Genomic DNA, 27,758 nt, shown 5'->3' on the forward strand with positions numbered 1-27,758 from the left:
TCTAATCCAGACATAGCACATGAATGGCCTACCAGTGGAATCCTCACTTGACCTAGGAATGACACTTCCTAGCACCATGGGACAAATTGGTCGTGAAATGCCTCTCAAACCTTGGTTGAACTTATGACCAAAAAGGGGGTAGACTGTAACCAAAAAAAAAAAAAAAAAGGAACAGAGTGTCCTTCACCATCCAGTTATACCAAAGGTTAAACTGAAACCCGCTGCAGTCGCCCACCAACAGTGTGCCCTCAGGGGAATTCATGATGGAAAAAACAGGATGAGGCATTCTGTGCTTTGGATAAATGAGTCCCTAGACAGTTGAGATGCATACCTCAGGAATAATTCCAACGAGCCATACATAGAAAAGCACTAAAATCATTGAGAGATCTGTTCTTCCTGATCAGCACTGATCTTCTACTGAGATGTGTGCTTGACTATGTTTTTTCATAGCCAAAAAAGTCGTTATATATATATTGGCTCCTCCTCCACCTCTTCAGAGCAGTTCCTCAGAGCAATCTGAGACAATGTTTCCCAGGCTATAGTCCTCAGTAATGTCCTTGAGTAACACTAAACTCATCACTCTTTGGTTATTTTTTTCTTTAAATTGACAAGTCAAAACTAAACCATATTGCAGATAAAATCATGATAAGAAAATGATTTTCAAAAAATTCAGTGGTTCCCCTTGGTGGGGAAGGAAGGGATAGGTTGTGTAGGAGAAAGGGCATGGGGTGGGGTGGGGAGGACGAAGACCACATTCTATTTCTTGATTTGGGTGGTGGTTATTTTATTTTATTTTATTTTTAGAAGATAGAATTATATATATGTATATTTAAAAAAAATTTTTTTTGGCTGCGTTGGGTCTTCGTTGCTTCATCTTTCTCTAGTTGTGGCGAGCGGGGGCCACTCTTCGTTGTGGTGCGCGGGCTTCTCATTGCAGTGGCTTCTCTTGTTGTGGAGCACAGGCTTTAGGCACGGGCTTCAGTAGTTGTAGCATGTGGGTTTCAGTAGTTGTGGCTTGCAGGCTCTAGAGTGCAGGCTTGGTAGTTGTGGCCATGGGCTTAGTTGCTCTGTGGCATGTGGGATCTTCCCGGACCAGGGCTCGAACCTGTGTCCTCTGCATTGGCAGGTGGACTCTTAACCACTGTGCCACAAGGGAAGTCCCAACACCCCAATGTTCATAGCAGCATTATTTACAATGGCCAAGACATGGAAGAAACCTAAATATCCATCAACAAATGAATGGATAAAGAAGATGTGGTACATATATACAATGGAATATTACTCAGCCATAAAAAAGAATGAAATAATGCCATTTGCAGCAACATGGATGGACCTAGAGATTATCATACTAAGTGAAGTAACTCAGACAAAGACAAATATCATATGATATCACTTATATGTGGAACCTAAAAAAAAGATACAAATGAACTTACTTACAAAAGAAAAATAGATTCACAGACATAGAAAATGAACTTACGGGCTTCCCTGGTGGCGCAGTGGTTGAGAGTCTGCCTGCCAATGCAGGGGACACGGGTTCGAGCCCTGGTCTGGGAAGATCCCACATGCCGCGGAGCAACTAGGCCCGTGAGCCACAACTACTGAGCCTGCGCATCTGGAGCTTGTGCTCCACAACAAGAGAGGCCACGACAGTGAGAGGCCCGTGCACCGTGATGAAGAGTGGCCCCCGCTCGCCGCAACTAGAGAAAGCCCTCGCACAGAAACGAAGACCCAACACAGCCAAAAATAAATAAATAAATAAATAAAAATTAAAAAAAAAAAAAAAAAGAAAATGAACTTACAGTTACCAAAGGGGAAAGTGAGGGGGAGGGATAAATTAGAAGTTTGGTATTAAGACATATACACTACTATATATAAAATAGATAAACAACAAGGACTTACTGTATAGCACAGGGAAATATATTCAATATCTTATAATAACCTATAATGGAAATGAATCTGAAAAAGAATATATATATATATTTATGTAAAATGTAATGTATATAATACATATATATAACTGAATCACTTTGCTTTACACCCGAACCTAACACAACATTGTAAATCAACTACACTTCAATTTTTAAAAAAATGTATTAAAAAAATTAAATAAACAATAGTACTGGGGCTTCCCTGGTGGCGCAGTGGTTAAGAATCTGCCTGCTGGGCTTCCCTGGTGGCAGAGTGGTTAAGAATCCTCCTGCCAATGCAGAGGACACGGGTTTGAGCCCTGGTCCAGGAAGATCCCACATGCCACAGAGCAACTAAGCCTGTGCGCCACAACTACTGAGCCTGCGCGCCAAGAGCCCATGCTCCACAACAAGAGAAGCCACTGCAATGAGAAGCCCGCCCACTGCAACGAAGAGTAGCCCCCGCTCACTGCAACTAGAGAAAGCCCGCGCGCAGCAACGAAGACCCAACGCAGCCAAAAATAAATTAATTAATTAAACAAAACAAAACAAAACAATAGTATTGATCTTGGAGAGGCAGCACTGAGTGGTGGCGTGAAGTGAGATCTTAGTTCCCTGCTCAGGAATTGAACCTGGGTAGCCTGGATGAAATCCAGGAATCCTAGCCACTAGACCAGCATAGGGCTAGAGGCTAGAGGCAAATTTTCCCTGGCTCTTGCCGCCAGTGCAAAATGCATTTCTCAAGGAGTCCAAAACTAGAAAACAGGTACAAAGTTTATTATTAGAGATACAGCACAACAGCACAACGAGTGGGAGAGCACACAGAGAAACAGTTTGTTAAGACAGAGGGCAGAGATGCACACCCGGAGAGCAGGGTGTGGGCGTCCTCCCTAACGAGGAGGAGCGCAGTGAAGAGGCAGTTAAGTCATTTCTATAGGGCAGTTCTTCCAGGTCTATGTTTACCTTGGGCCAATTATCTGGTTTCTTTTCCACACCTGACCTGCGCTAGGACACTCCCCAACACACACGCGCAACTTTTTCCCAAGATGGATTCCAGCCCAGAGGCCTATGGGACGGCCTTGGCATCACATATTATGGGGTGGTGCCCCCTCCTTTTTGCCCAATGAGCATTTCTGCGCATGTGCAATGTCTCCCTTGCCCCAAGGATGGGAAATATATGACCTCTTGATCTTTACTCAAATAGGGTTTAGCCCCTCTCTGTTCCTGCCACGACTGTTAAAGTGTCCACAGGAGACAAAGCCGGGCTATTTACCCTGTTTCTGTTGTTATTTCTATTTCAAAGTGCAAACAGGAGGCTGGTTGTAAATATCTAACCTGGAGCCCACCTATCTCCTGTCTCAGGAAATGCAAACAGGAGGCTAGTTGCAAGTGTCCCACCTGAAGCCCATCTTTTTCTCACCCCAAGAAATGTAAACAGGAGGCCAGTTGTAAACACCTAGCCTGGAGCCCATCTATCTCCTGCCTCAGTACAAGTAAGCTTGTGGCCATGGCAAACACTCATTAAGGTGATACATGAGGAATTCCCTGGTGGTCCAGGGGTTAGGACTTGGCGCTTTCACTGCCGGGGCCCAGGTTTGATCCCTAGTCAGGGAACTAAGATCCCGCAAGCTATGTAGTGGGGGGTGGGGGGGTGGGAAAGGTGATATATGAAAAGCTTTAGCTTTGAGAAATGTTGATTGAAAGAAATCAGCAGATTTTGGGCCTGGGCTCATTCAATTTCCACCACTTATTATGGGTATTCTCTGGTACCTAACCTCTTCAAGTCTTAATTCCTTCATCTGCAAAATGGGAAAAATAATAGTACCTGTGTCACAGGGCTGTTAGCATGGGGCCTGGTGCAGAGGCAATTCTGGAGGTGGGGTAGGGGTGAAACCCTAACCTTAAGGCAGGACTTAATATCCTTAAGGCATGTTTGCAAGCTGAGTGTTTGAAAGCCAAACAAATGGCCAAATATTAAAGCAGCTCATTTCCAGAAAACAAATATTTTACAGTTCCTAATCAAGGTCTGTGTAGACTGTTTCCCTCTGGCCCATTCCACCTACCAGGGAGGAATGTCCCGGCACTTCCCTTCCACAGGGGAACTTGGGTCAGGTGCCTGGGGTGGGGAGAGGAAAGGGGACCGCTCTACCGCCAAGGCAGGAGACAGAGCAGCCCCCGCTCTCACACAGTCCCTGGGGAGGACTCTCGATGACTGCGGAGCCCCGTATGCAGTGCTGAGCTCTGGCTCAGCCTGTCAGAGGCTGGGGTACAGCAGAGCCCTGGGCGGAAGGGAGGCTCGGCCAGGCAGTTGGCAGAGGCCAGGCCTCTGCTCTGTCCTGGGGTGCTAGTATGGTAGTAGCTGTTGCATATGAAAGACAGCTCCCAGGCCGAAAGGTGGTTTGGGCATCAATATATAATGTGTGGAAATGAAAGCCTAAGAAAGTCAAGAGCCTCCCAGGGAATTCCCTGGCGGTCCAGTAGTTGGAATCCCTGGTCGGGGAACTAAGATCCCACAAGCTGCAAGATGCAGCCGCCCCCCCCACCCCAAAAAAAGTCAAAAGCCTCCTGTAACTCAGGAGTGAAAATAATTTCACGTTTATTTTGTATCATAAGAACGAGGAGGACAGTTTTATTCCAACAGTACTTTGTGTAGTTTGAAAATCTATTAAGGTAAAATATGCTAAAGGAGAGTTTTTGTTTCATGTTCTATTTTGCACTTCAGTTTCTGTTGCTTTTTCAGTATTTGGCTGACTGCTTTCCAGAACTGAGCAAGGTACAATTCAAGAACGTTAAAGAATCAATGCAATTCATGAACCTGGTTAAGTAAAATAACTTTTTAAGGCACTTCCCTGGCGGTCCAGTGGTTAAGACTCAGCACTTCCACTTCAGGGGGCACAGGTATGATCCCTGGTTGGGGAACTAAGATCCCACATGCTGCATGGTGTGGCCAAAAAAAATAAATAAATAGTAACTTTAGGAAGTGAAATATTGGGCTTCCCTGGTGGCGCAGTGGTTGGGAATCTGCCTGCCAATGCAGGGGACACGGGTTCGGGCCCTGGTCTGGGAGGATCCCACATGCCGCGGAGCAACTGGGCCCGTGGGCCACAATCACTGAGCCTGCCCATCTGGAGCCTGTGCTCCGCAACAAGAGAGGCCGCGATAGTGAGAGGCCCCGCGCACAGCGATGAAGAGTGGCCCCCGCTTGCCGCAACTGGAGACAGCCCTCGCACAAAAACGAAGACCCAACACAGCCATAAATAAAATAAATAAATTAAAAAAAAAAAAAGTGAAATATTTAAATGTATTTCCCCCCTAAAGTGGCTTCCTACATATTAAAAAAAAAAAAAATCCCCAAACCACAAAAACCCATAAAAAGACAAGGTTCAAAGAGATTATCCTGCCATACTAAGTTACGTGCAAGTGCTGAAGGCACCCTGCTCCATCTCCAGAGTCTTCTTTGTTGTGAAAGGCATCTTCCTCCTTCCATTCACCAGGCCTCAAATCTTTAATCTGCTTCAACACCTAACCCACCCCCCCAACTCCAAATAACCCTGAAATCCGGGATTCAGACCCACGAACTCCTCCAGGAAGGGCCTGAGGCTCAGCTCTTCTGCGGCGCCGCCACACCTGGGCCGGCAGCCTCACCTGCAGGACCGCCCTTCCCTGGGCCAGGCGGCTGCTTTCTGCCTGGCTGGCCTCTCACCTTGGACACCCAAGCCTGGGCTCAGACACAGAATAAACAAGGCCCCTCAGGGGCTCCACTGAGGCAACCGGGACTCGTCACCCCCAAGACTGTTACCTGAGTCTTTAAGAAAAAAACCTTAGGCAGCATTTTAGCTGAGTGGGAATATCAGGTCGTGTCAGCAGGAATTTTATCTTAGTTGCTGGAATAATGGACTGTTTCATACACCCATTGCTGAGTGTACAAGAAGCCTTTTAAACCAATTGTAGATCCATTCCTGCTAAGCAAAAAGAAAGAAAAAAAGGGGGAAAAATTTTTTTTTTTAGTTTTAGTTTTGATTTTTATCCAAGTTATACATTAATGTAGTTTAAAGTATCAAATAGACCCATAAGGTTTGTTACAATAAAACAAAACAGCAGGTTCCTGTCTCCCTCACTGCAGTTTCCCGAGGCAACCATTTTCCCCCTCTTAGATTTTAATTTTGATATTTACCATTGTTTCTAAATCACATACTTCTTCATTTTTCAATTTTAAGCTATATTTATTGATATATTCTATTGATATTCTGCATTTTAGGGTTGTGTAATGAACCATCCCAAAACAAACTTAAACAACAATAGTTTCTTTGATCACAAACTTGCAATTTGGGCAGGGCTTGAAGGGAACACCTTGTGTTTACCCTGGGACACTTTAGCCGGGGTGGCTGGACAGGACAAGGGGCCAGAACAGGTAGGGTCCTTGAAACCAAGTCCCCCTAAAACTGAGTTCCGCTGCCAAGTTTATGATGAACATCTCTATCCAAAACTTTATTCCCTTTCTCATCCTGTCCCTGTTCCCCTCAGGATTGAGGAGGATCAAGAAAAATGGGGAACTGAAACTGAGCAGGACCCATGAGGCCTTTCTGGGTACAAAAGCCCCGCTGTGTCCCCCATTTCTTGTTTGTAGGAAAAAAGTCTCCTAGGCCTTCCCTGAGTTCCAAAGAACAGACACAAGTGGTTGCTAATTAGAGAAGTGAGGGAATGCAGAAACAGAGGAAAGCAGTCAAGCAAGAAAAGTAAGAACAGCTTAAACAATAGAGTCACAGGACATCTAGTTTCTTCTCAAGGATTATACATAACAATCTGACACAAATCTTTGAGGTGTTCTGCAGGAATGAAGACCCTCCCACCCAGGTGGAGAATGGTAACTACATACTGACCACAAGCACTTAGACCCCAGACTGGCTGGAACCAGAAGGTTGATGCTTAAGATTCCTGAAATAGCACCCCGACCACCAACCAATCAGAAGAAAGTCCACAATCTGATCCTGTACCTCCAAACCCTCACCCTGTATTGCTGCCTTTAAAACCCCTTCCCTGGGGCTTCCCTGGTGGCGCAGTGGTTGAGAGTCTGCCTGCCAATGCAGGGGACGCGGGTTCGAGCCCTGGTCTGGGAGGATCCCACATGCCGCGGAGCAACTCGGCCCGTGAGCCACAATTACTGAGCCTGCGCGTCTGGAGCCTGTGCTCGGCAACGAGAGGCCGCGATAGTGAGAGGCCCGCGCACCGCAATGAAGAGTGGCCCCCGCACCGCGATGAAGAGTGGTCCCCGCTTGCCACAACTAGAGAAAGCCCTCGCACAGAAACGAAGACCCAACAAAGCCATACATACATAAATAAAAAGAATGTAAGCAGAGAAGAAGAGCATTAAAAAAATAAATAAATTAATTAAAAAAAACAAAAAACAAAAAAAACCCCTTCCCTGAAAGCCATCAGGGAGTTTGGGTCTTTTGAGCATGAGTTGCCCTTTCTCCTTGGTTGGCACCTGAAAAAAACTTTACCACAACCAATGTCAGTAGATGGGCTTTGCTGATTGCTGAGGGAGGGCACCCAAGATCCCTTTGGTAACATCCTGAGGCTTCAGGAAGACTCCTATCTTGGTTGCAAAGGAAAGAAACCAAGTGTGAAGTAGCTTTAGGGGGAAGGGAATTGATGGAAAGGTTCCTCATGGTACGTGAACTACCACAAGGCAGAAAAGCCCACCGCACGGAGGCACCTCTGGGTCTCCTGGGGAGTGGGAAACCCAGTGCCTCCGAGGCTCTCGGTCTCCCTTCTCTGAGGCCGCTTCCCTTCCTCCTGGTGTACACTGCTTCCTTCACAGTGACTTTCTGGAAACATGAGCTTCTATGTCTTGCAAACTACCATCCTGGGGAGAGAGTGACACCCTCTCCCAATTTTAGTTAGGAGATACCCCAGGAAAGAATGGGCCAGGTGCCCACCCCGGGTCCCATCAGAGATGTTGTGGTACAGAATGGTGGCTCCTGGGGACCCACGCAGGTGGGAGGGATGGGCTAGAAGCTGGGGAGTAGGTCCCATAAAGAGATGGGGCCCCTGGGAAAACAACCCCAGAGGCCCTTTGGCCCCATTCACCGACCAAGCCCACTCCTGCCTTGGGGCTGTGCCCACAAGTAGCCCCGGGAGGTTCCTGGACGTCTCTGCATCTACGCCCCCTCCTCAGCACCACTTTTCCTCCGCTGCCGTCAACACCGTGCCCACCACCTGCCACACTAGAAACGTGACTTCCCCTCCTGACCATAAGCTCCCAGAGGACACGGCACATTGAAGGCACTCACTGCTGTTGATAAATGAGTGAAGGACAAAGGCCGTATGGCGTCACAGCCCTGATGAGAATCCCCCCGGGGCTCTGACGGCCCACAGCACACAGTGCACGCTCTCTGGCTGCCATAAGGGTCAGTGGGGACCTACCCCGTTCCTACCTCACCAGCACCTCCTTGCCCGTCCTCTGGGCACCCTCTGATCCTAGTGACCTCCCCCCTTCACGGCTCACGTCAGGAATCTCCGAACCTCAGTTTCCTTGCCCACGTGGGCCGGCTGTGGGCGCTTTCTTCTTCTGAGCACCCACCCTTCACGGCTGGGAACACACACTCCAGCCTCTGAACTTCGCTAGAACCTTGTCCTGCAGTGACATCATTTGCGTCTACGTCTCCCTCCCCCATGGCGACCCGAGGTGGCTCCTTGAGGACACATGCAGGTGCTCTGGGACAGCTGAAGGAACCACCACGGCTTCCTTTTTGACAAGATTTGGGTCTCGTCACCCCCTTTAACATCAGTCCCCCGAGTGAGGGACCACAGGGGGCTGTCTCCCTCATTGGACCATGGATGTGTGTCTGGACAGTGCCCTGCACGTGGATGGTGTCAAGGACACCTGCTGAGTGAGCAGATGCGGATGAAGGACGCAGATGACGTTGGGGGGAAGAGCGCTGGGCCATTTGCTCTGAGCTCACAGGCAGGGCGTTTGGGGGAGGGCAGGTGCCTGAACCCCGGACCCGGCTGGGCAGAGTCTGGCTGTGTCACTGTGGCCAGAGACCTACCTCCTTTCTGGGTGCAGTTCCCCCTTCTGTCAAATGGGGTGGAGGTGCTGGGGCTGCTATGGGTCCCCCAGCTCTAGGGCCATCAGGGCGAGGCCAGCCTCTGCTTCCCCAGCAAGTCCAGGCAGCAACGGTCTTCCTTGCTGACCAAGCTGGCTACGATTCACCACGGTCTGGGGCGCTGGGGAAGGGTGTCCAGCCTGCGTCCATGCTACCCGAGAGAGGGCCCAGCACGCTGACCCACCACCATCCTGAGGGCGCCCCTCCGTGGGGCTCTGCTCTGCCCTCAGCTCCCAGGCTCCATGGGAGGCCCTGGGGGACAGCGCGAGGAGAAAGGGGCTGCTTCTCCTCAGAGGGTGGGCAGGTGAGAGGATGAGGACAGGGCCGAGATGTCTGGCCCTGGGGCTCGCACTGTCAGGCCGCCCAGGCTGCAGAAGCACTCAGAAACCTCCTCATCCAAATACCAAACCACCGGACCCTCACCATTTCCCTTCCAGATACCTGGTTCTAGAAGGCTCTGGGGCAGGAGCAGAGAGGGAACGGTGGCCTCTGGGACGTCTTGGGGGTGGCAGGATGGACAGACCGAAGGCTGGTCAAGGTGCTGGAGGAGGAGAGAAGGGAACTCAGGGCGGGGACAGTGATGTGTCTTTGGTCCCCCTCTGGCACCCGGCCCAGTGCTGGGGGGATGTGAGCCACGGCCGGCCGGTGGCCGAGACCGAGGCAGCCAGGCCCTGTCACCACTCCAGCCACGGCGAAGCCCTCCTACAAGGTGCTCCACTGAAGTTTTCTTTGAAGAAAATTCACTGAAATCAGATCAAGTGAGCTTGTTAATACCAACACCCCAGGAAATAGCCTGGTGGAACTGGGACCTTGGTCCCCATGGGGTTTTCACCCTAGTTTCTGGCAGCTCCTGGGGAAGCCAACCTGTGTTTCTCTATAGTCTGCTGGGGAAACTAGAAGCAGAGGCTTAGGTCAAACCAGCCGGGGAGAGAGCCGAGTGCGGTGGCCTCCCACCTCTGCCCCTGGGTCCTCAAGGATCACTGGGTGCTCAGGCAGATAGCAGGCAGTCGACGGGGCCAGGCCAGGGCCACCAGGAGCCCATCTGCCCGTCTCTGGTCAGGAAGGCCGGTCTGGGGCCCCTCCCCTCGGGCAGGGCCAGGCCTCGCTCTGCCCCCGGGCTCCCTTGCTGCTGCCAGGGCACAGGATCGGGACAGGAGATGCTGGGGTGCTGGCCCCCCCTAAGGAAGGTGGACAGGGCCACCCAGAGCTCCGGCCTTGGAAGCGGGGGTGGGTGGCACAGGGCCCAAGCCCCGCTCCTGAGGCCACGGGGTGGGGGGGGCCAGTCGGCAGAGAGGAAGTGCTGGGGTGGGGATAGACATAGCTACGTGCGGTGCAGCGACGGGTGAGCCTGCCGTCTTGCATACTAATTCCGTTTCTAATCAGCCAGAATGAGGCGCTGGCATCAATCTGCCACGCGGCCAGCTCTGTGAATCATCCTGGAACTGACGGGAAGGTTCCCAAGGGTGGCAACCCCGGCTCAGCGGTGAGGGATGGAGCCCGGGCCAGGTCCCCCGTCCTGGGTCCAAGGGGCACCCCACCACCCTGGCCACCCCGGTGCCCCACACACCAGACAGCACTTCACACTTGATTTTATTCCATGACACTGATTTACTGAGAACCCCTGGTTTCCTGGGCACGGGAGGGCAGCGGGTAACCTGGCAGAAGGGGCGCTGGCCTCCCAGGAGAACCAGGTCTAGCTCTGAGCTGCTGAGCGCTGGCCGGGCCGCAGCCTTCCATCCAGCCCCTCCCTCCCCCTCCAGTTTGAAAACCAAGCTGCAAAAATAAAATAGAATGAAAAAATAAAAACAAAACCCTGAGTTGTTAAAAACCAAATTAAAAATCCCCGGTGGTGCCCAAAGTTCCTATTCCTAGAGGAGTGGGGGAGGGGGGGGCCGGGCTGGCGGCTTCAGTCCTGCTCCTCCTCGAGGTCGTCACCGCCCCGCTCGTCCTGCCAGCCCAGGAGGCCCTCGGTGCCGGGTCGCTTCAGGACGGCGCTGTACTTGAGGGCCGTGGCCTCTGCCCGCAGCACCACCTCCACCAGGCTGAAGATGCTGACGACCTGAGGCAGAGCAGAGCCCAGCAGGGGACGCGGGTGCTAGTGAGGGGGCGGCCCGGGGGGCTGTCCACCCAGCCGGGCCCCGGGGCCCCTCGCTCTGCCTCCCTAGGCCTCCGCCGGCCCGTCTGTAAGCGGAGCTTGTTCAGGGCGGAGGCCATGGGGTCCTGGTGAGAAGCAGAGGAGCCACGCGCTGCTGTGGGCAATGCCTGCTGGGGCCGCTCAGCGCCAGGGAGAAACCACTGGGGTCCGGGTCTGCTCTTTGAAGCGTGTCGTAGGTAAAAAGCTGTTTCCTTGGGTCGGAGGTCTACGGCGTTCATCAGATTCTCAAAAGGCCCCCCAAAGTTAAGGGCCCTGCTTTAGGGAGGTAGGCAGAGGCCCCTGCCTCTCCCCAGGGTGGGTGATCCCGGGGAAGGAAGGCGCTGCCAGAAAGCTAGGCCCAAGGAGTGGTGAGGGGGAGCCGCCGGCCTTGCTGGGTAGAACCTGAAATCCCTGAAATCGCAGCCGGGAGCCGGGGGTAGGGGGAGCCCAGGAGGGGAGGTCTGGGGAGCGCGCCCCAGGAAGCAGGAGGGGGCTCACCAAGAGCGGGGTGGACGGGGACCCAGTGGTGTTCTGGAAAAGCTGCCCCACCCCCGGGTCTGACCTGCTGCGCTGGCTCCTGCTCCACGTCCTCAGGCTCCCAGACAAGCGTGAGCTCCGGCTTCTTGCCCACCTTCTGGAAACGGTATGACCGCAGGGGCAGTGCCTGGGGGTGCACACACCTGCATCTCAGGACCCGGGCTCTGGGCGCCGCCTCTTCATCTCTGACCCCGCAAGGCCCCCAGTGCTTGGAAGCAGCCCCCCGCCTTGGCCCACCTCTGACTGGCCTCAAGGGAGCTCCCTGCCCTGCTGCCTGACAGTTGGCTGCTTGACCTTTGACGGGGGATGGGCCGCACCCTCGCCTCCTGCCTCTGGCCAGCTTCTGGGAGGCCTTGAGAGGCCACCTTCACTGAGGGGCGGGGGCCGGGGGGCACCGGTGGCTCCATGTGTTATTCGGGGCAGGTGGTGGGTCTGTCCTGCCTCATCGGGGACCATCCCTGTAGGGTCGAGGTGGACCGGGCACCTGAGGCTGGAGGGCTGCCGCCCCTACCGGCCCTGGGTCTGTTAGCACAGACTGAGGGCTGGGTTGTGAGCAGAGGCGATCTAGACCTGAACTCCATCCTGTTCAATGAACTTCAGGACGAGAGCCCGACTTGATTCCTCCTGGACTCCATTCTGTCTCTCCTGCTTTAATCCATTTCATTCATACCATGTTTATTCCACACTATGTGCCGCGTTCTGCACTCCCCAAGGTCCTCTGGGTGTTGGGAAATTCAAAGCCAAGGTCAGGGGCCAGGTGGTGACTCACTAACCACAAGGTCAGCTGGAACAGGTCCCTCAGGTGGCATTAGACTGGCACCAAGTACCCTTGGAAAGAACCTCGAATAAAGCACCCCCCAGAGCAGGACCAAGGCAAGGGCTAGCCTCTTCCTTCTTTTCAGGGGATACAGCTTCCAGAGTGGCTACGGACCATTCTCTCTGGTCTTTGCTTCCCCTATGCTCCTTTAAAAAATCTCCCGAAGCCTGCCTACCCTGCTTCCTATACTGGTTATGGATGGACCTGATCTCTGGTTGCTCAAGTCCTTGGGAAAGAGGCCCAAGCCTGACCCTTGGCCTGGATCCCTGATTCCAGGCAGGCGCGGCTGGCTGTCTTGGCAGGAGGCAGGACCCATCGCTTGAACTTGGTGCCAGCACAACCCACAGCTGAGCGAGGGTCGCAGTGTCACTGCCTCACTGTGGACAGGGACAGCAGGGCCCTCGGCCTGGGCTCCCATCCTGCCTGCTCGTGTCTACCGAGGGCTGTCCCTGGGCCAAGACCCCATCAGATGCTGGGGAAACAGGGAGGAGACCCAGCAGCGGGAACAGGGACAGGCAGGTGGGAAGGGAACGTGCTAAGTGGACGCAGCTCGGTGCTCCCTCTGCCTGTCCAGAACATCCCTAGCCTTGGCCCTGGCAGCCCCCGGTACTCACATTACAGTAGATGCGCTTCTGTACCCCGTAGCGCAGCACCAGCACGTCGAAGGCTTGGTTCAGGACGCCCATCACCATGGCTTCCGACTCCAGGGGGCCGCTCTCCTGCAGGGCAGGGCTCCAGCCAAGGCTCGGCCAGGGGATGCAGTTTCCCCCCAGGGCCCACCCCAGCTGCCAAAGGCCCCGGACCCCTGGAGCCCTCCCTGTGAGCAGGTGCCCTGGTGGGAAGGTGGGGTGGAGGGAAGGGGAGGGACGACAGGCTGGTGGCCTCACCTTGACCAGGAGGGCGAAGAAGAGGCTGGTGCTGAGCTCCTGCACGCGCTTGGATGCCATGCGGCGGTCGTTGCAGTGGTCAGCCTGCTTCTGCAGGGCTTCGGGCTCCACATCTGGAAGCTCCCTGTAGCCTGGGCAGAGAGTGATCGGGGGTCCACTGGCGGGTGCTCTGTGTGTGCCGGCCTTGGCGGGGTGACGGGCAGCAAGGTGCCCCTGGCCCGGGTCAGATGGGGCCTGGGAGCCCCGCGCAGAGCTGAGGCCTCCCTGATGCCCAGCTTGGGAGGGCCGAGAAAGGGGGGCTTGCCACGGTGAGGGCCCTCGAGCCCCTAGCACATGCTCACAGGGGAGGTTCTGGCACAGGCTCCCCTACTGCTTGGGCTGCCCACCCCTTGGAGCCTTCACAGTCATGGCAGTGTGGCCTCTGGCCGCTGGGCACCCACTCTGGGCGGGGGGAGTAGCCCTTAGCTGGGCACAGGCTGGCACCGCCCCCTGTGCTGCACCCCTTACCCAGCGTGGCGGCCAGGAGGCGATGCACCAAGACGTCAGCGAAGCGGCGGATGGGAGAGGTGAAGTGCGTGTAGAGCGGCACATTGAGGGCGTAGTGGCGGAACTGCGTCTGGTCCTGCAGCACCCCCGAGCAGAAGTACAAGGCCATCTGGGGAGGTGGGGCGGACCTCAGAGCCTGGCCAGGCTGGGTGCGGGCTGGGTGTGCTCTGTGAGCCTGGGAGACTCAGAGCCTCATGAGGGGCAGTCTTAGGGGCGTGGACCCACCTGCCAGGCTGCGGGCAGCTGAGCAAAGCTGGGCAGGCCCGAGGACGTCAGGGGCTGTTCTGTGTGAGGGGACCCTTGGGGCTGCCATGAGACTGGGCAGAACCATGGGTGCTCTTGCCCCTCTCCTGCTGAAGGCAAGGTCAGGTCTTGCCCAGCGCCCCTCTGCCAATGACCGGAAGTGGAGTGGGCCGGGGGGAGAGGCTGTGTGTTTCTTGCTGGGAACCCTTAAGATGCTGAAGGGTCTCCTCCCTCAGAGCCCTGGGGGACCTGCCACCCAAGCCCTCGGGGAGGGGAGGGGAGGGGAGACCCTGTGCTGAAGTCAGAGGACAGCTGGGGAGGAGCTGGAACTCATCCTCCTCCACAGCCGGTCACTGCTGAGTTTTAAGGGCCGTTACTGCCAGGAATCAGGAGGAAGGGATTGTTTCAGGTTTGCCCCCTCCCCAGGACAGGGCTGGGAGAGCTACACTGAAATGGGAGCAGGAGAGAAAGCCCATGGCCATGCCGGACTGGGGGCTGCAGGACTTCGCCAGGACACAAAGCCCAGCACCACCATGTGGCCAGAACGGGAGGCAGTAGAGAAGGTCCAGGATGCCCTCCACCCGGAGCAAACGGGCGCCTGGCTCCTCCTCTCCGGCCCTGGTCCAGCCTTGGGTCTTAGCCGACCTCCTGCCCTCTAGTTCTGATCCCTGCCCTGCTGACGGCCACGCCTGCACCCCAGCACGTCTGTGCCCCCAATACTCCACCTCTCACCAGCCAAGGGAGGCAGCAGTTGGCCATTCTCCCAGCCTCAGCCCTTCTTGTCCCTGACAACCTGTCCTGAGACAGAGACCCAGAGCTCTGAGTTCAAAAGGCCCTCCTGTAGGGCAGGAGTTAGGACTGTGGCCCAAGGAGAGACGCTGAGTTTCTCTAGGGGCCCAGCAAACAGCCTGGCCCGCGCGGTGCAGCTGTGCTGAGGGCCTTGGCCACGGGCCCTGAAGCCGCTTGCCCTGGGCTCCCTGAGTTCTCAGGGCTGGGAATCCAGGACCCGCGGCTGCCTGGGAGCAAGTGACCAGGTTCCTCGGCCCGGGCCAAAGTCACACCCTCGTGTGTTCGCTCGCTCCCTCCCTTGCTGCTTGCTCACCCTCACACCCTCCCGTGTGTTCGTGCAAATGGACAGCCGGCTCCGGTTACTCTGTGTATGACGGCCTTGGAATCCAGGACGCAGCTGGTGGTGCCCTGCTCGGCTACCCAACTCTGCTTCCCTTCCAGCTCTCGCTGGGCCCTGGGTTACATCTCGGGTAAGTCACTGAGGGAGGGAGCAGCCTCCACTGTGAGCCACGTTTGGACCTTGTTCTCAGAAGTGGGCCAGTTCCCCAGACGAGCTGGGGTGAGGAGGGCAGAGGGCCCCGGCTCCCCTCCTGGGTGGCGAAGGCGCCTCTGGGCAGCGTGGGATGGGTGAGGACCCAGCACTGGGACACAGACAGGAAACCAGGCGCCACAGTCACTCTGGTCACTCCCTGACATCAGATCCCCAGGCAAAGGCTGGCCTCTGAGGTCACCGGCAGGCAAGGCCAGGAGAAGTCCGGTCTTTTTCAGGCTCTGGGTGACTCAGGAGAGGATTCCTTTCCTTGGAGCTCCAGGGCTGGGTTGGCCTTGCAGGTGGATGGCTTCCAGAGGCTGGGGGCAGGGAACGGCAGCTCCATCAGACCTGTATGTGGTGTCAAGCCCAGTGGCCAGAGACACACGGCCCGCCTCTCCATGGGGGGTGCTCTACAGTGCTTGGTGCGGGACAGACATCGGTGACTGGGGGCAGGGTAACGGCAGCCAGACCCAAACGGACCCGATGGTCCCACTCCTGGCAGAGCTGTGAGGTCTCAGAAAACAAGTCAGTTGTGACCAGCTGAGATGATCTGGTTCTTGGGAAACAGGCTGAACCTGCCCAGTGACTGAGCCCCTGAACAACGGTCTATCACTGCTCCCAGCCGGGCTGGGGCCACCGCTGGACCCATTAGCATCCACAGCTCCCGTCGACCTGACAGTCCACGGGGGTGCTTCCTTCCCAAGACGCTCAGCCCCACAGGGGCTGAAGCGTGGCCTCGGAGAGCTGAGACTGGCTGCCAGGAGCAAGCCCACTGTCTACCTCCCAGGCGGCCGGCCTGTCCTCTAGCTGCAGACACAGCCTCACGGCCTGATTCCCTCTCTCCCGACCGGTTGGGACAGGGAGATTTCTCTGCCTGGGGTCCACAAGCCACAGTGGGGGCCAAGGACCGCCCCCCTGTGCAGGCTGCTCCGGGAGACCAATGTTCTCTCTCCTCTCCAGGGGCCCCATCTGACCATGAGTTGCTGACCAGGCCCCATTCCCTTGCCCGAGCTGGTCTGGTCTGTGGGGTCCGGGCCCTGGAGTCCTGGGACGTGCCCTGGCGGGGCTCCCCGCCTGCTGCCAGGAAACAAGAGCCCCAGAGGCCATGCAGGGGGGCAGCAGGGCAGCGGGGCTTGAAATGTCTCCTCTAACTGAGCCCACAGGCAAGTCTGAGCAGGAGGTAGCAGATCAAGCTCAGGAGCCCAGGGACCACCTGTGCTGGGTGTTGCCTGGGGGCATCCTCCCCAAACCTCCCCTAAGGTGCTCCGAGCCCGCGGAGGCATGGGTGCTCCAGGGAGAGGCGGGAGGATGGAGGACTGGCCCTTCCTTACCTGCATGGGCCGGGAGCACATGTTGGTGAGCACCTCCTTCCGGGCCAGTGAGTACTTGTCATCTCCAAATGTCTCCATCAGACTTTTCTAGAAGGAACCCATGTGATGTGCAGTCAGGCTTGGGGAGAGGCTCTGGGGCCCCATCACCCACTGATCATCTGCCCCTGGGGAGGAAAGGTCAGCCAAGGGGCCCAGCCCTGCTCAGACGGCTATGGGTGGGGCGCAGGGGGGCCGGCAGCCCCCAGACTGTGTCCCACACTGGGTCTGCCTCGAGGGTCCTGGCTTGAGGTCAGTCCTTCCATGTCTAGCTGGCTGGCCTGGGCAGGCTGGTTTCCAGCTGTCTGACCTCAGGCAGCTCCCCAGCCACCCCAAGCTTGGAGCACAGATGGGGACAGTCTCCCTCCTGTGGAATGAGAGCCGAGGCCATGGATTCCTGAGCCCTATGCTGCTCAGTTCCAGGTGGGCAGCATCTGATACCCCTTACCATGAAAAACAGCCTCTGGCTCCCAATAATCCCAGCCCCTACTGAAAGCCTCTGGGTCCGAGCCCGGCCCATCCCTGGCCACAGGGCCCTGCCCACAGCTGAGCCCTGAGGGGACTCCCTCGGTCTCCCGGGCTCCCCGCCAGGCCCCGTGAGTTGCAGGCTTTGTCCCCAGGCCCTCCCCTCTCCCTTGGGGTGGGGGGGATCTGGCTAAAGGGTAACGGACCCTGGTGGGACGCAGAGGCTGCTGAGCCCTGGCTTCCAGGCCTTCTTCCTCCTTCCCTAAGCAGGGCCTCCCCCGCCCCTGTGCTCCCAGCACTCACATTGAGGGCCCCTGCAGAGCTGAAGTCCATGGGCAGCCCCATCTGGTCACAGAATTCCACCAGGTCATTGAGCATCTTGGTCTGGGGTGGGGGGTGCCGCCGGAGCAGGGCTCGCTCGGGGAAGGTGCGGTGGATCTTGCGGGCCACAGCCATGTTGGCCAAGAGCATGAACTCTTCCACGAGCCTGCAGTGGGGAGGGACCGCGGGGGTCATTCTTTCCTGCTTCACTGCTGGCTGGCTCTCTTGCACCCTTGTCTCAGCTTCAAGATGCCCTCCCGGCATCCGATCTACTTTGTTCCTGCAAGTTGCTTTCTCCCTCATTCCTCTGCTCATGCCCCTCACTGCACTAACCAGTCTGTACTCTTCTCTGCTGATGTGTTAGCTCGTGCGCTGTGTCCCCTACTAGATGGGGATCCTGGAGAGCAGGGATGGTGCCTGTCTTATTCCCCGCTGTAGCCCTGGTGCTTGGGACCTCGCCTGACCCAGAGAAGGTGCTCAGTAAAGATCTCTGCTGAATGACTAAGCTTCCCAGAACACTGGGGGGGCATGTCCAGCTGTAAGAAAACACTATGCCCGGGCAGGCCATGAGAACCCAGAGGACTCTGCAAGGGGGTGTGTAGAAGCAGGCGCGCAGACCCAGGGCCCCCTGTTCCCAGGAGTACGTGGCTTCTTTTCCCCCCGGAAAGATGAGTGTTTCTGAGGATGAACAGCAGAGTCACAGAGGGCAAGAGGAAAGCCATGCATTTTGGGACAAGACAAAGGCGTTGCTGAGGTGTTCAAACCACAGAGGCACCCTTCTAGGAGTTAACCCTCTAGGCCCGCTTCGCCTGAGTGTAATTAGGGTCGATGAGTGTGAATGGCTGTGGCTCCAGAGCAGGTCAAGAGCCACAGGGCGGAGCAGGGACCGACGGGGGAGGGCAGCGTGTGCCACAGGGCAGGAATCAGGTGGAGGGGGACGCTGCGTCACAGCGCTGCGGTCAGCACCGCCCTTAGCCCCCCGATCTGGGGCAGGAAGCCCACGTGCTGCTGTCCCGCCCAGGGCGCCGCGGAGGACAAGTGGACCAGGCACGTGTACAAGAGCTGAAGCCTCCGGGAAGGGGCGTGGGTGTGGGCTGGTGCCCTACGTGGGGAAAGCCTCCTCCCTTGGGGAGACCCTCGGGGCCTTGCCCAGCTTAGGGGAGCCTCTTCCCAGCCTTTAATCTGAAGCTTTAGGCTGTAGGTCAAGCCCATGCTTCTCCCACACAGGCAGGAGAGGTCAGGCAGGAAGCTCCGGCAGGCCTGGCAGCAGCTGGAGGCCCGAAATGAACGTCCCCTTCTGGAGGTGTGGGCAGTGCTTGGGGTTAGCCTCGCCCCCTCCCCAAGCTCTTGGGAAGAAACAGCCAGCGGGGGGACAAGAGCGTGAGTGGGCAGTGCCCCGCCTTCCCCAGGCTGGGCCTCCACGCTGAGGGGTGGCTCTGGTCTGCCGGGCTGTCGCCCAGAGCACGTCTGTCTCCCTGCAAAGCCCACCCTATGAGGAAGAAGGGCTGTGGAATGCCCCAGGGCAGGCACCACCAGGACCAGGCCTGGACCTCGGGAGGAGGCCCACCCATGGCCTGCACTCCTAGGTCCTCCCGTGTGGGCACCGTGGTGGGCCGACCCCCAGCCCGCCACCCACCATGGGGAAGGGCTTGGGTGAAGGACTGCAAGGGTCAGGTCTCAGTGGCCCTTCCGCCATGCAGGAGGCCTGTGTGTGGAATGAGTTTCTTCATTCCCCGCTGGGTTGCGGCAACAGTCTTTTAAGCGGCCGTCCTGCCTCCCACCCCAAAACCTGTCCTTGCGCATATCACTTCCTGCTAAAAACCCTCGAGTTCATGCGCTGGAACCCGACCACCAAACCTCCTGAGCGAGGCCTACATCCTAGCTCCAGCATGTTCTTGCTGTAGGACCCTGAACAAGTTACCGACCTTTTCTGTTCTATTTTCTTGAATGTAGAACAGGGATAATAATAGCAGTTGCTTCACAGAGTGGTTGTGAAAACCAACAGGAGTAAAACATGTTTCAAGAGCAGACCCTGTGCCTGGCGTGACGTCAGCCTCAAGACACGGGAGGTGCTGGGAATTCCCTGGCGGTCCAGTGGTTAGGACTCCGCACTTTCACTGCCGATGGCTTCGGTTCAATCCCTGGTCCTTGGGGAGCTAAGATCCTGCAAGCCGCGTGGCAGGGCCAAAAAAAACCAAACAAAACAAAAAACAAACAAAAAAAACGGAAAAAAAGACACAGGAGGTGCTTTCCTCTCTCTTACCTTCCATGCTAAATGGCCAGCCTGGGGTCTCTTCGTGGTGCCCTGTGATTTCCATCCCTGCCATTTGTCACCTTCCTTTGACCTTTCCATGTCTTCCCTGAAGGGCCTCTCCATCCCTCCTGGGCACTTACTGCCTGATTAGATACCTGGCAACAAGGGTCAGCCTGTCTAGGGCCACCTGTGTCACAGTCTAGCACCCTTTGACTCTTCACATTTGGTTTTCATATTTAGACCCTGTCAACTCGAGAGGAGTCTCAAGTCCTGCTAGGTTGATGTCTGACTTGATGTCTTGCCTGCTGTTGGTCAGACCCTGCAGAGCTTCATCACGTAAATGCTTCAGATGCACAATTCAGCCATTTGTTTGTTGCCTACTCAGCACACGTGATCGTGTGCCGGGCAGTTCCAGACTTGTCTCCCCATGCAGTGCCAGTATCACTGTGGGCCGGGGGCACACAGGCTGCTCCTTGGAGGCCTGCGGTCTAGTTCAGCTTCAGGCTTGGGCGAGGAGGGAGCATCGGTAACCTTGGGGCTGACCCTGGGCTGCGTTTTGCAAGTGTGGCCAGCAGGGGACAGCATGGCCCCATAGGAGGGTTGTGTGAGCTCGGGCTAGGGCAGGGCAAGCAGCAGAGCAGGGCTGAGGGGCGGGGGCTCCGGCCTGTGCCCCGCCCTCTCTAAGCTCCCCCCCCCACCCCTTGGGTCAGAGGAACTGAATGCTCAGGGAGCCTCCTAATGAGAAGTCGTGCTCTTGCTCCTATTTCCTGCAGGGGCCCTCCCGCCTCCGGATCTCATACAAGGAGGAGAACCCCGGGAAGGGACAGGAGGGTGGGGCTGATACCCGAAGCCCCAGGCAGTGATAACGGTCCTCTGTCAAGCTGCTTCTCCAGCGACCCCCAGTACAGTCGCACGAGTCACCTGAGGCTGGTGAGAGGAAAACAAGTGTGCTCCTGATACCCTGAAAGTCTTGCGAAGCTTTGGTCGCAGGGGCTGACCTTGGACAGGTCCCTTCATACCTCTGGGGGCTCCACATCCCTGAGTGTCTCAGCCCGTCCCTCAGGACAGGGGGCGGGAGTTAAGAGGGCAGCCTCCCTCCAAGACAGTTCAGAGATACGGCCCATGCCTCCCAGAAAAATGTCAGTGTCACCTAACGGGGAGGTGGCACAGCAGTAAGCCCGATCCCTCGGTGCTGCCACAGCTCATTAGTGTCCTAGGATAGCTGCAGGGACCCTCTCCCCACAACCTGTCCGCAAAGTCCTTCTTACACCCCCAGGTGGGGGGCGGGGGCGGAGAGGAAATGCAAGCCTGGGGGTGGGAGAAAGCAGAGCAGGGCTTGGAGCCCGAGCCCGTCCAGCCCTGGGGTGGCTGGGAGGGCGCAGCAACGATGGGGCAGGTCCCCCCAAGCAGCGTGGCAACAGGAAGGCCAAGGGAAAGGCAAGCGATCAGCAGCCAGATTGCAATGAGTTCAGGATTCACCGTCAGAAATGGGGCCGGGCATCTGGAAGGGGAGCCGGGCTGGCCAGTACTGGGGCGTGGGTAGGTGGGTGCCGCTGCTCTCATCTGGGCCAGCGAGGGGGCCCGCTCCTACGGGGCTGCACAGGTCCTCCTCACGGGTCAGTTCCCGGACGGGCCAGCAGGGGGCGCCCAGCATCTTCCTGCCGCAGGACCTGGGACGTGGCAGGAGCAGTTTAGAACCCAGCAACTTCTGGGCAGGAAAGAGCCTTACTTTATATAAACGGCAGCCCTGCGGCCCAAGGTCCAGGGGTCTCTGGGCTCCCATTCAGTGTGTTTTTCCTTGGCCAAAGCCAGCTCTGGGGCTGAGGGCTTTGCTCAGTCAGGGAGAGTGAACAGCGCTCTGAGGGAAGGCAGGCTGATTAGAAGAGGCGCTCCCACAGCTGACCGGTCAGCAAGCACCCACTTCACCCTGATCTCCTCCTGCCTTTGAGGGGCAGAGCTGCATGCCCAGGCCCGCAGCCAGAGCTCAGAGATGCTCCAAGCTGTCCTGGGTGGTTAGGTTGTCCTCTGAGAGCAAACTGCACATACTGACTGGGGTGTGAATCCAAGCGGGGATGGAGCCCTGCACGCTGCCCTGGCCTCAGACTTGCTCCCTGGTCTGGGTACCTGCCCTGATCATAACCCAGCCCCCGCCCCTGCACGGCACAGGCATGGGCTCACTCCCCTCTGCAGGGGAGGGGGGCGGGCGCTGGATCTCAGCAACTGCCTGACAACTGCTCTAAATAGGGCTCAGGAATGGCCACCAGCCAGGATCACCTTCCAGAACCGCAAGCCAAATCCTCAGAGCCGGGGCCTTGGTCTCAGGCCTGGCATCTGCTGAGCATCTGGAGCTCAGTGCCACCAGGGGCCCCATGACCCTGGAGGGCTGGGCCGGCTCTGCTGTGACAGACAGATGAAGGTCTAGCCAGGGGGCCGTGCCAGGATGCAAGCTCGGCAGCACTAATTCCGCAGCACTCCACCTACCTGTGCTCTGGGCCTCCAGGTGCTGGAGGGAAGGCTTCTCATCCCAGGGAGGAGGTGAGCAAGCCTAGAGGCCTCGGAGTGCCTCGCCTGCTACGGCAGATGGCAGGTAAAGACCGCAAGCAAGCTACACACAAGTACACACACTCCTAACGCAGCAGAGATGCCTTGTCTAGAGTGGTGTGTGCCAAACTGCGTTAACGTTACTTAACAAAAAATATAGCTATATATGAAATGCTAGGGCCTTAGTTCATGTGATTTTTTATTATAGGACATCCCTTTGCCTTTAAGATGCTAACACGCATCAGGGTCTGGTGAGAAGGAGCTACTGGGACGCGGCATTTACTGCTCACTGATGGTTGAGACCGTCTGTGTCACATCTTAAAGGATGCTGCTCGGGAAAGGCCGCTCTGACGGGTGAGACAGCGGCTAACAGGGAAATGGGCTGAAATGTCTGCCTCTTCGGAGGAAGGCTGCCCATCCTCGTCCATGAAGAAACTGGGGTGTCCGTGGCCACAGGAGGCCCTCTGGTTGGGCGGCTGGGCGTGTCCTATGGTGAGGCGCATGTCCTCACCTGTCCTGACCCACCTCCTTCCCTGCTGCACATGCACAGCCCGGGCAACTGGAGAGGAGGAGAGGTTAGTGGTTACCAGCTCAGCAGCCTGCCTTGAGTCCCAGCTCTGCCACTCGCTAGCTGTGTGATTTCAGATAAATTTCTTAACCTCTCTGAATCTCAATTTATTTCCCTGAAAAAAATGGGCATACGATAGACAAGCGCCTGGTCTTAAATAAATATTACATTATTATTACGCATACTGCGCAAGTGCCCCGACCCTAGGATTTGGGCTGAATACAGCAAGATCCCAGACGCTTCCCGCCATAATGCCACCACCTCGGTCCAGGCCTCCATCTCTTGGCAACTGGCCTCCCTATTTCTAGCCGCTCCCTGCTGTTCCAGTCTTCACACCCAGAGAGATGCTTTCTCTCTCAAAGGCAAATCTGGAAGGTCATGCCCCTCTCCTGCCTGAAGCCCTTCAGGGGTGACCACTGTCCTCAGGACAGTTCCACCTCCTGGTAAAACGAGGTTCTCCAGGCCACCTCTTGTCATGTGCCCGGGTCACCTCTCCCTTCTCGCTGCCCCCCTAACCCTCACACTCCAGTCATACTGAATTCTTTTTAAAAATACATTTATTTATTATTTATTTATTTGGCTGCATCAGGTCTTAGTTGCAGCACACAGGATCTTTTTCGTTGCGGCCTGCGGGCTTCTCTCTAGTTGTGGCGTGTGGGCTCCTGAGCGCACGGGTTTAGTTGCCCCACGGCATATGGGATCTTAGTTCCCCGACCAGGGATCAAACCTTCGTCCCCTGCATTGGAAGGCGGATTCTTAACCACTGGACCACCAGGGAAGTTCCCATATTGAATTCTTGGGGCTCTTTCTTGCTTCTGTCCATTTGCACTGCTGTTCCCTTAGCCTGGAAGCCTACACCATTCTCCCCCCATCTCTTTTTCTCAGATGTCCCTTCCTCTGGGGAGGCAGCATGAGGTGCCCACCTGGCTCCTATGTGCCTCCTGGGAGTCCCATTCCTATCCCATCACAGCACTTAGCCCACACTGCTGTGACCACCCCTTTGATTGTAGGCTGTATCTCCCCTCCCCACCCAGTGCCGCCTACCCTGGGCCCAGTGCGAGGCCTGGCACAGTGTAGACGCTCAATAAATCTGTGCGCGATGAAGGACTCCCAGGACGGTGCACACTCAGAAGTTGAGAGGGCCGGGGCCCTGCCACAAAGCCCCTTTTCTGCGTCGGCACAGCCCTCACGCATATACTTCTGACCCCTAACACTTGCTGCTAGAGGTTGTTGAAAACATAAAGCTCTGCCTAAGAAGCTGACATCATTCCCAAGCACCGAGGAAGAAGCTACAGCCTTCCCCTGCTCTTTGCCCATACCCCAAGTCTATAGAGCACCTCACAGCAAGCTGGTGGCATTTGTCATTTTACCCAACCCCCGTACAGCCATTCATTTGTTTGTTCACTTACTCACCCTCAAACCTTTTAGGAGCTGCTGCTGTGGGTGGGTGCAGGGAGAGAGGGAAGAGACATCTATCAAGCACCTGCCACAGAGGACAGGCAACAGCCTGGGTGTGGCCCATTGAATCCTCCTGCAGCCTGGGAGGTGCTTTCACCCCTTTCTAATGTGTGGGGAAGCTTAAGGTGCAAAAAGGAAAGGTGACCAGGCCCAAGTCCCACATCTCGCAACCAGCAGCTGGGTTCACCACCAGTTTGTGTGACCTCGACGCCCTGCTGCCTCTGCCATGTCCCGGGCCCTGCCGCCACCAGGAAGCCTTGGCCTGCCCTCCAGGAGCCCCCAGCCTCGTGGTGGGGAGATACACCCACACATATAAGACCAATTTCAGGAGACGGCCAAGAGGAGGGAAACACTTCACATGAAAGGGATGAAAGAGTAAAGGTGTGGACGAGGGAAAAACATGCATCAGCCATATTCGGAAAATAAGGAATCAAGGGAAGAGGGAGGAGGGCTAGGAGGTGAGGGCGGGGACGGCCCTCCGGGGCCTGGGGAGCCAGACTCCAGGATGGGAGCTTCGCGGGGGAGCTGGGGGAGGCTGCTGAATGAGGACGGCCATGAGAGGGGAGAACACGGTGCAGTGGGGCACAGGGACCAGAGGCCCGGAGCAGTCAGGGGGCAGGTGACGAATCTGAGGGCTTGCAGGCCGCAGCCAGAGGCAGCAAGAAAGGCCAGGGCGGGCCCGAGTTCGGAGCTACACGTAAGGTGAGGCTCTGGGAGTGGGCGAGATGGTCACGGGACACAGAGGGGCGGAGGGGAGGGACCTCAGAGGGTGACGAGGTGGCCCAGAAGCCCACATGGTCTGAGAAGAGGGAACCAGTTCCAGCTGGGCAGTTGTCCCCCGTGCAGACCCTGAGCTGAGGAGGAGGAGGGCCTTGGAGAGGGCCTTGGAGAGGGCCGCCGGGCTCAGCAAGGAGGAGCCCGTGGCCATGGCCCTGAGGGTGGGGAAGTTGATTCCGAAGACCAAAGATTCAAGGGTGAGGGAGGCGGTCCCATGTGGACTCCTCTCAATACATTTGTTGGTGAAAGAGATAATAGTTTGAAGAGAGGGTGAGAAGGGCCTCTGTACTGTTTTCTGATTGCTGTTTTAAGTTTCCAGAAGATCTGAATATGTTTTCAGAGGCTAAGGAGCTAATGGGAAAGAACCTGGGGGTCAGTAGCAGACCAACCAACCGTCCAGCAGGAAGTGGCTACCCAGGGAAGAGGCTATGCATCCTCGCAGCCGTGAGCTCCCAGCAGGGGAGGCCGGCCCAAGAGGTTTGGGTGGAGAGGAGGAGGCTTGTCTGGGCCTCGCTCTGCTGGAGGAGGACCCCAGGGGAGACCGCGCGTGACGAGCACCCAGGGAACCGCGGGGCATCACCCGAGGCACTGGCCCTAAAACCGTCTTCTCAAGTCCACTGGGCGCAGGAGAGAAGAGAAGGGCCCATACCCGTCAGGTCAAGAGAGGCCCCCTGAATACAGCCTAGGGACAGGGCCGCCTCTGTGGGCCGACTCAGGGTTGGGGCAGGCACAGTCCAGACTGAGGTCAGCGCTGGGCTGGCCAAGCCAAGCGGGCTACGCTGCGCTCCCACAGAACTCCCAGAGACGACGGATGAGGCTGGCCCCGGCGGCGGGGGTCTCAGCCCAGCGTGGTGCCGACAGGCAGGGCCCCGGCCCTCGGCCTCTCCACTCCTCTGCACCCACACTCTCAACCCTGCCTGGCCAGAGTGGCTGAGCCTCCAAGGATGTTCCGTCTCCAGGTCCATTTCACCAGGCTAACCAGACGAGACGCTCACCCACCCCTTCCATACCCAGAACACTCAGAACGTGGCTTTGGAAGTGACAGGGGAGCCGGGCAGCCGGGGCAGAGTGGCACGGCTGCCGCCCCAACCTGAAAATGCATCCATTTTCAAAGATCAAAACCAACTGAGAGACAAGAGAGACGAGAACAGCCTCTTCTGCCCTCAGCCACCAGGGCACTCCTCGCAACTCTGCGGGAATCTCATCCAAATGGAATTAGGCCGCTTACAGAGATAGTTCAATTAGCTCTCGGTGAAAACTGCTAACTTGGAAATCTGATAACAATTGCTCCCAGCCAGTTTCAAATTCATTTCTTCTGAAGACTAAATTTTCCCCACTTGGGCACATCCTCACTGTGGGCCAGGAGCCCTTGGGCTGCACATTGGCCATGAAGGCAGCCGCTGGGCCTCTCACAAGGGCTGTGCGCCCGAGCGTGGCCCCTTCTCTGCGGCTGAGCAGCCGGCAGGAGCGGAGGCCCCGGCCACCCTCAAGGGGCCCCCCGCTGCTCTCCCCGCAGCCCCTAATTGAGTGTAGTGTGGTGGAAAACGCAAGGGCCCAGGAGCCGGTGAGAAGGGAAGTCAGCGGCCGGATGAGCGCTAAAGTGGAAGCTGCTGGGGACGGGAAGGGAGCACGGTGCAGCTCTCTCCCAGGCCAGGGTGGAGCCGGGAGCCCGGAGCCGGAAAGGGGCGGCCTGGAGGGAGTGAGCCGCAGGCAGTCTCCCGGGTGGGTGGGTAGCTTGGGGGAGCACCAAAGGAAATGCAGCAGACTGACGGAAGGGCGCCCATCCACAGCCGGCGCGCACCCCGCTGCAGGCCCGAGGGGAGGGTGCTCCGGCCGCCGCCCGGGCCTCGCGCTGACCCCTCTCCTCCTGGGCTCGCTGCAACCTGCTGAGCGTTTTGGACATTCCCATGAAACCACAGGGAAATGAATGGGGCCGAGTTCACAGGCGTGGAAACCCCAGAGGAGAAGGCCTCTGGAGCCAGACATAACAGGCCCTGCGGGTGAAGCCGGAGCCAGGTTTCCTCTTCTGGGAGGCTGAATCCACTCCAGGGCCTTCCTATAGGTTCAGCGGGCGGGGCCCAGCTGCAGCGAGGAGGCACGTTTCAGCCGCTTGTTTTTCTACCTCAAAGGACGTCTCCAGAGGCTCCAGTTCAGAGCGGCCCTCGGGCCCTGCCAAAGGGAGGCCCAGTAGCTGCGGTAGGGAGCGGGGAGGGGGCTTGTCGGGAGGCGGGTTGACAGGCAGAAAGCCCTTTGTCAGCGTCAAGAAGCTAGAGAAGCCTCGCTCCCTTCCCAAGGTTCAGGGCTCTGCTCTCCGAGGCACAGGGCAGACCTGCGCGCTCGTGGCAGAACACTCCCCCTAAGCAGAACCAGGTGGCAGTTTGTGCCGTGTGGCCTTGAAGAGCTGGGTAATTAGGGCTTGCTGGCTCCACCACGGTGTTGACACACATGCCTTTCTCCACTTCTAGCTGCTGTCCAACTGGAATTAGAACCGCTGACCAGAGAAGGT

At 57.0% G+C, this 27,758-nt stretch overlaps 1 protein-coding gene across 3 annotated transcripts in view; it reads right to left on the reverse strand.

Moving 5' to 3' along the window:
* Positions 1-10,593: 10,593 nt before the first annotated feature.
* DIS3L2 (DIS3 like 3'-5' exoribonuclease 2) overlaps positions 10,594-27,758 on the reverse strand; it is a 370,836-nt gene continuing 353,671 nt past the window's right edge. For 2 of the 3 annotated variants that reach the window (XM_082395568.1, XM_082395569.1), the window contains exons 15-21: positions 17,637-17,820; positions 16,833-16,919; positions 13,899-14,046; positions 13,392-13,522; positions 13,119-13,223; positions 11,713-11,814; positions 10,594-11,075 (exon numbers count right to left, since the gene is read on the reverse strand). In XM_082395568.1, coding sequence (XP_082251694.1) covers positions 10,923-11,075; positions 11,713-11,814; positions 13,119-13,223; positions 13,392-13,522; positions 13,899-14,046; positions 16,833-16,919; positions 17,637-17,820 — 910 coding nt within the window. In that variant the 3' untranslated portion in view covers positions 10,594-10,922. Of the gene's footprint in view, positions 11,076-11,712; positions 11,815-13,118; positions 13,224-13,391; positions 13,523-13,898; positions 14,047-16,832; positions 16,920-17,636; positions 17,821-19,917; positions 20,836-21,387; positions 21,579-27,758 lie in introns of those variants that run through there. The other variant, XR_014245636.1, reaches the window with a different exon arrangement.

Source organism: Balaenoptera borealis (genome assembly GCF_965194805.1).
Source record: "Balaenoptera borealis genome assembly, chromosome: 6".
NCBI classification, from domain to species: Eukaryota; Metazoa; Chordata; class Mammalia; order Artiodactyla; family Balaenopteridae; genus Balaenoptera; species Balaenoptera borealis.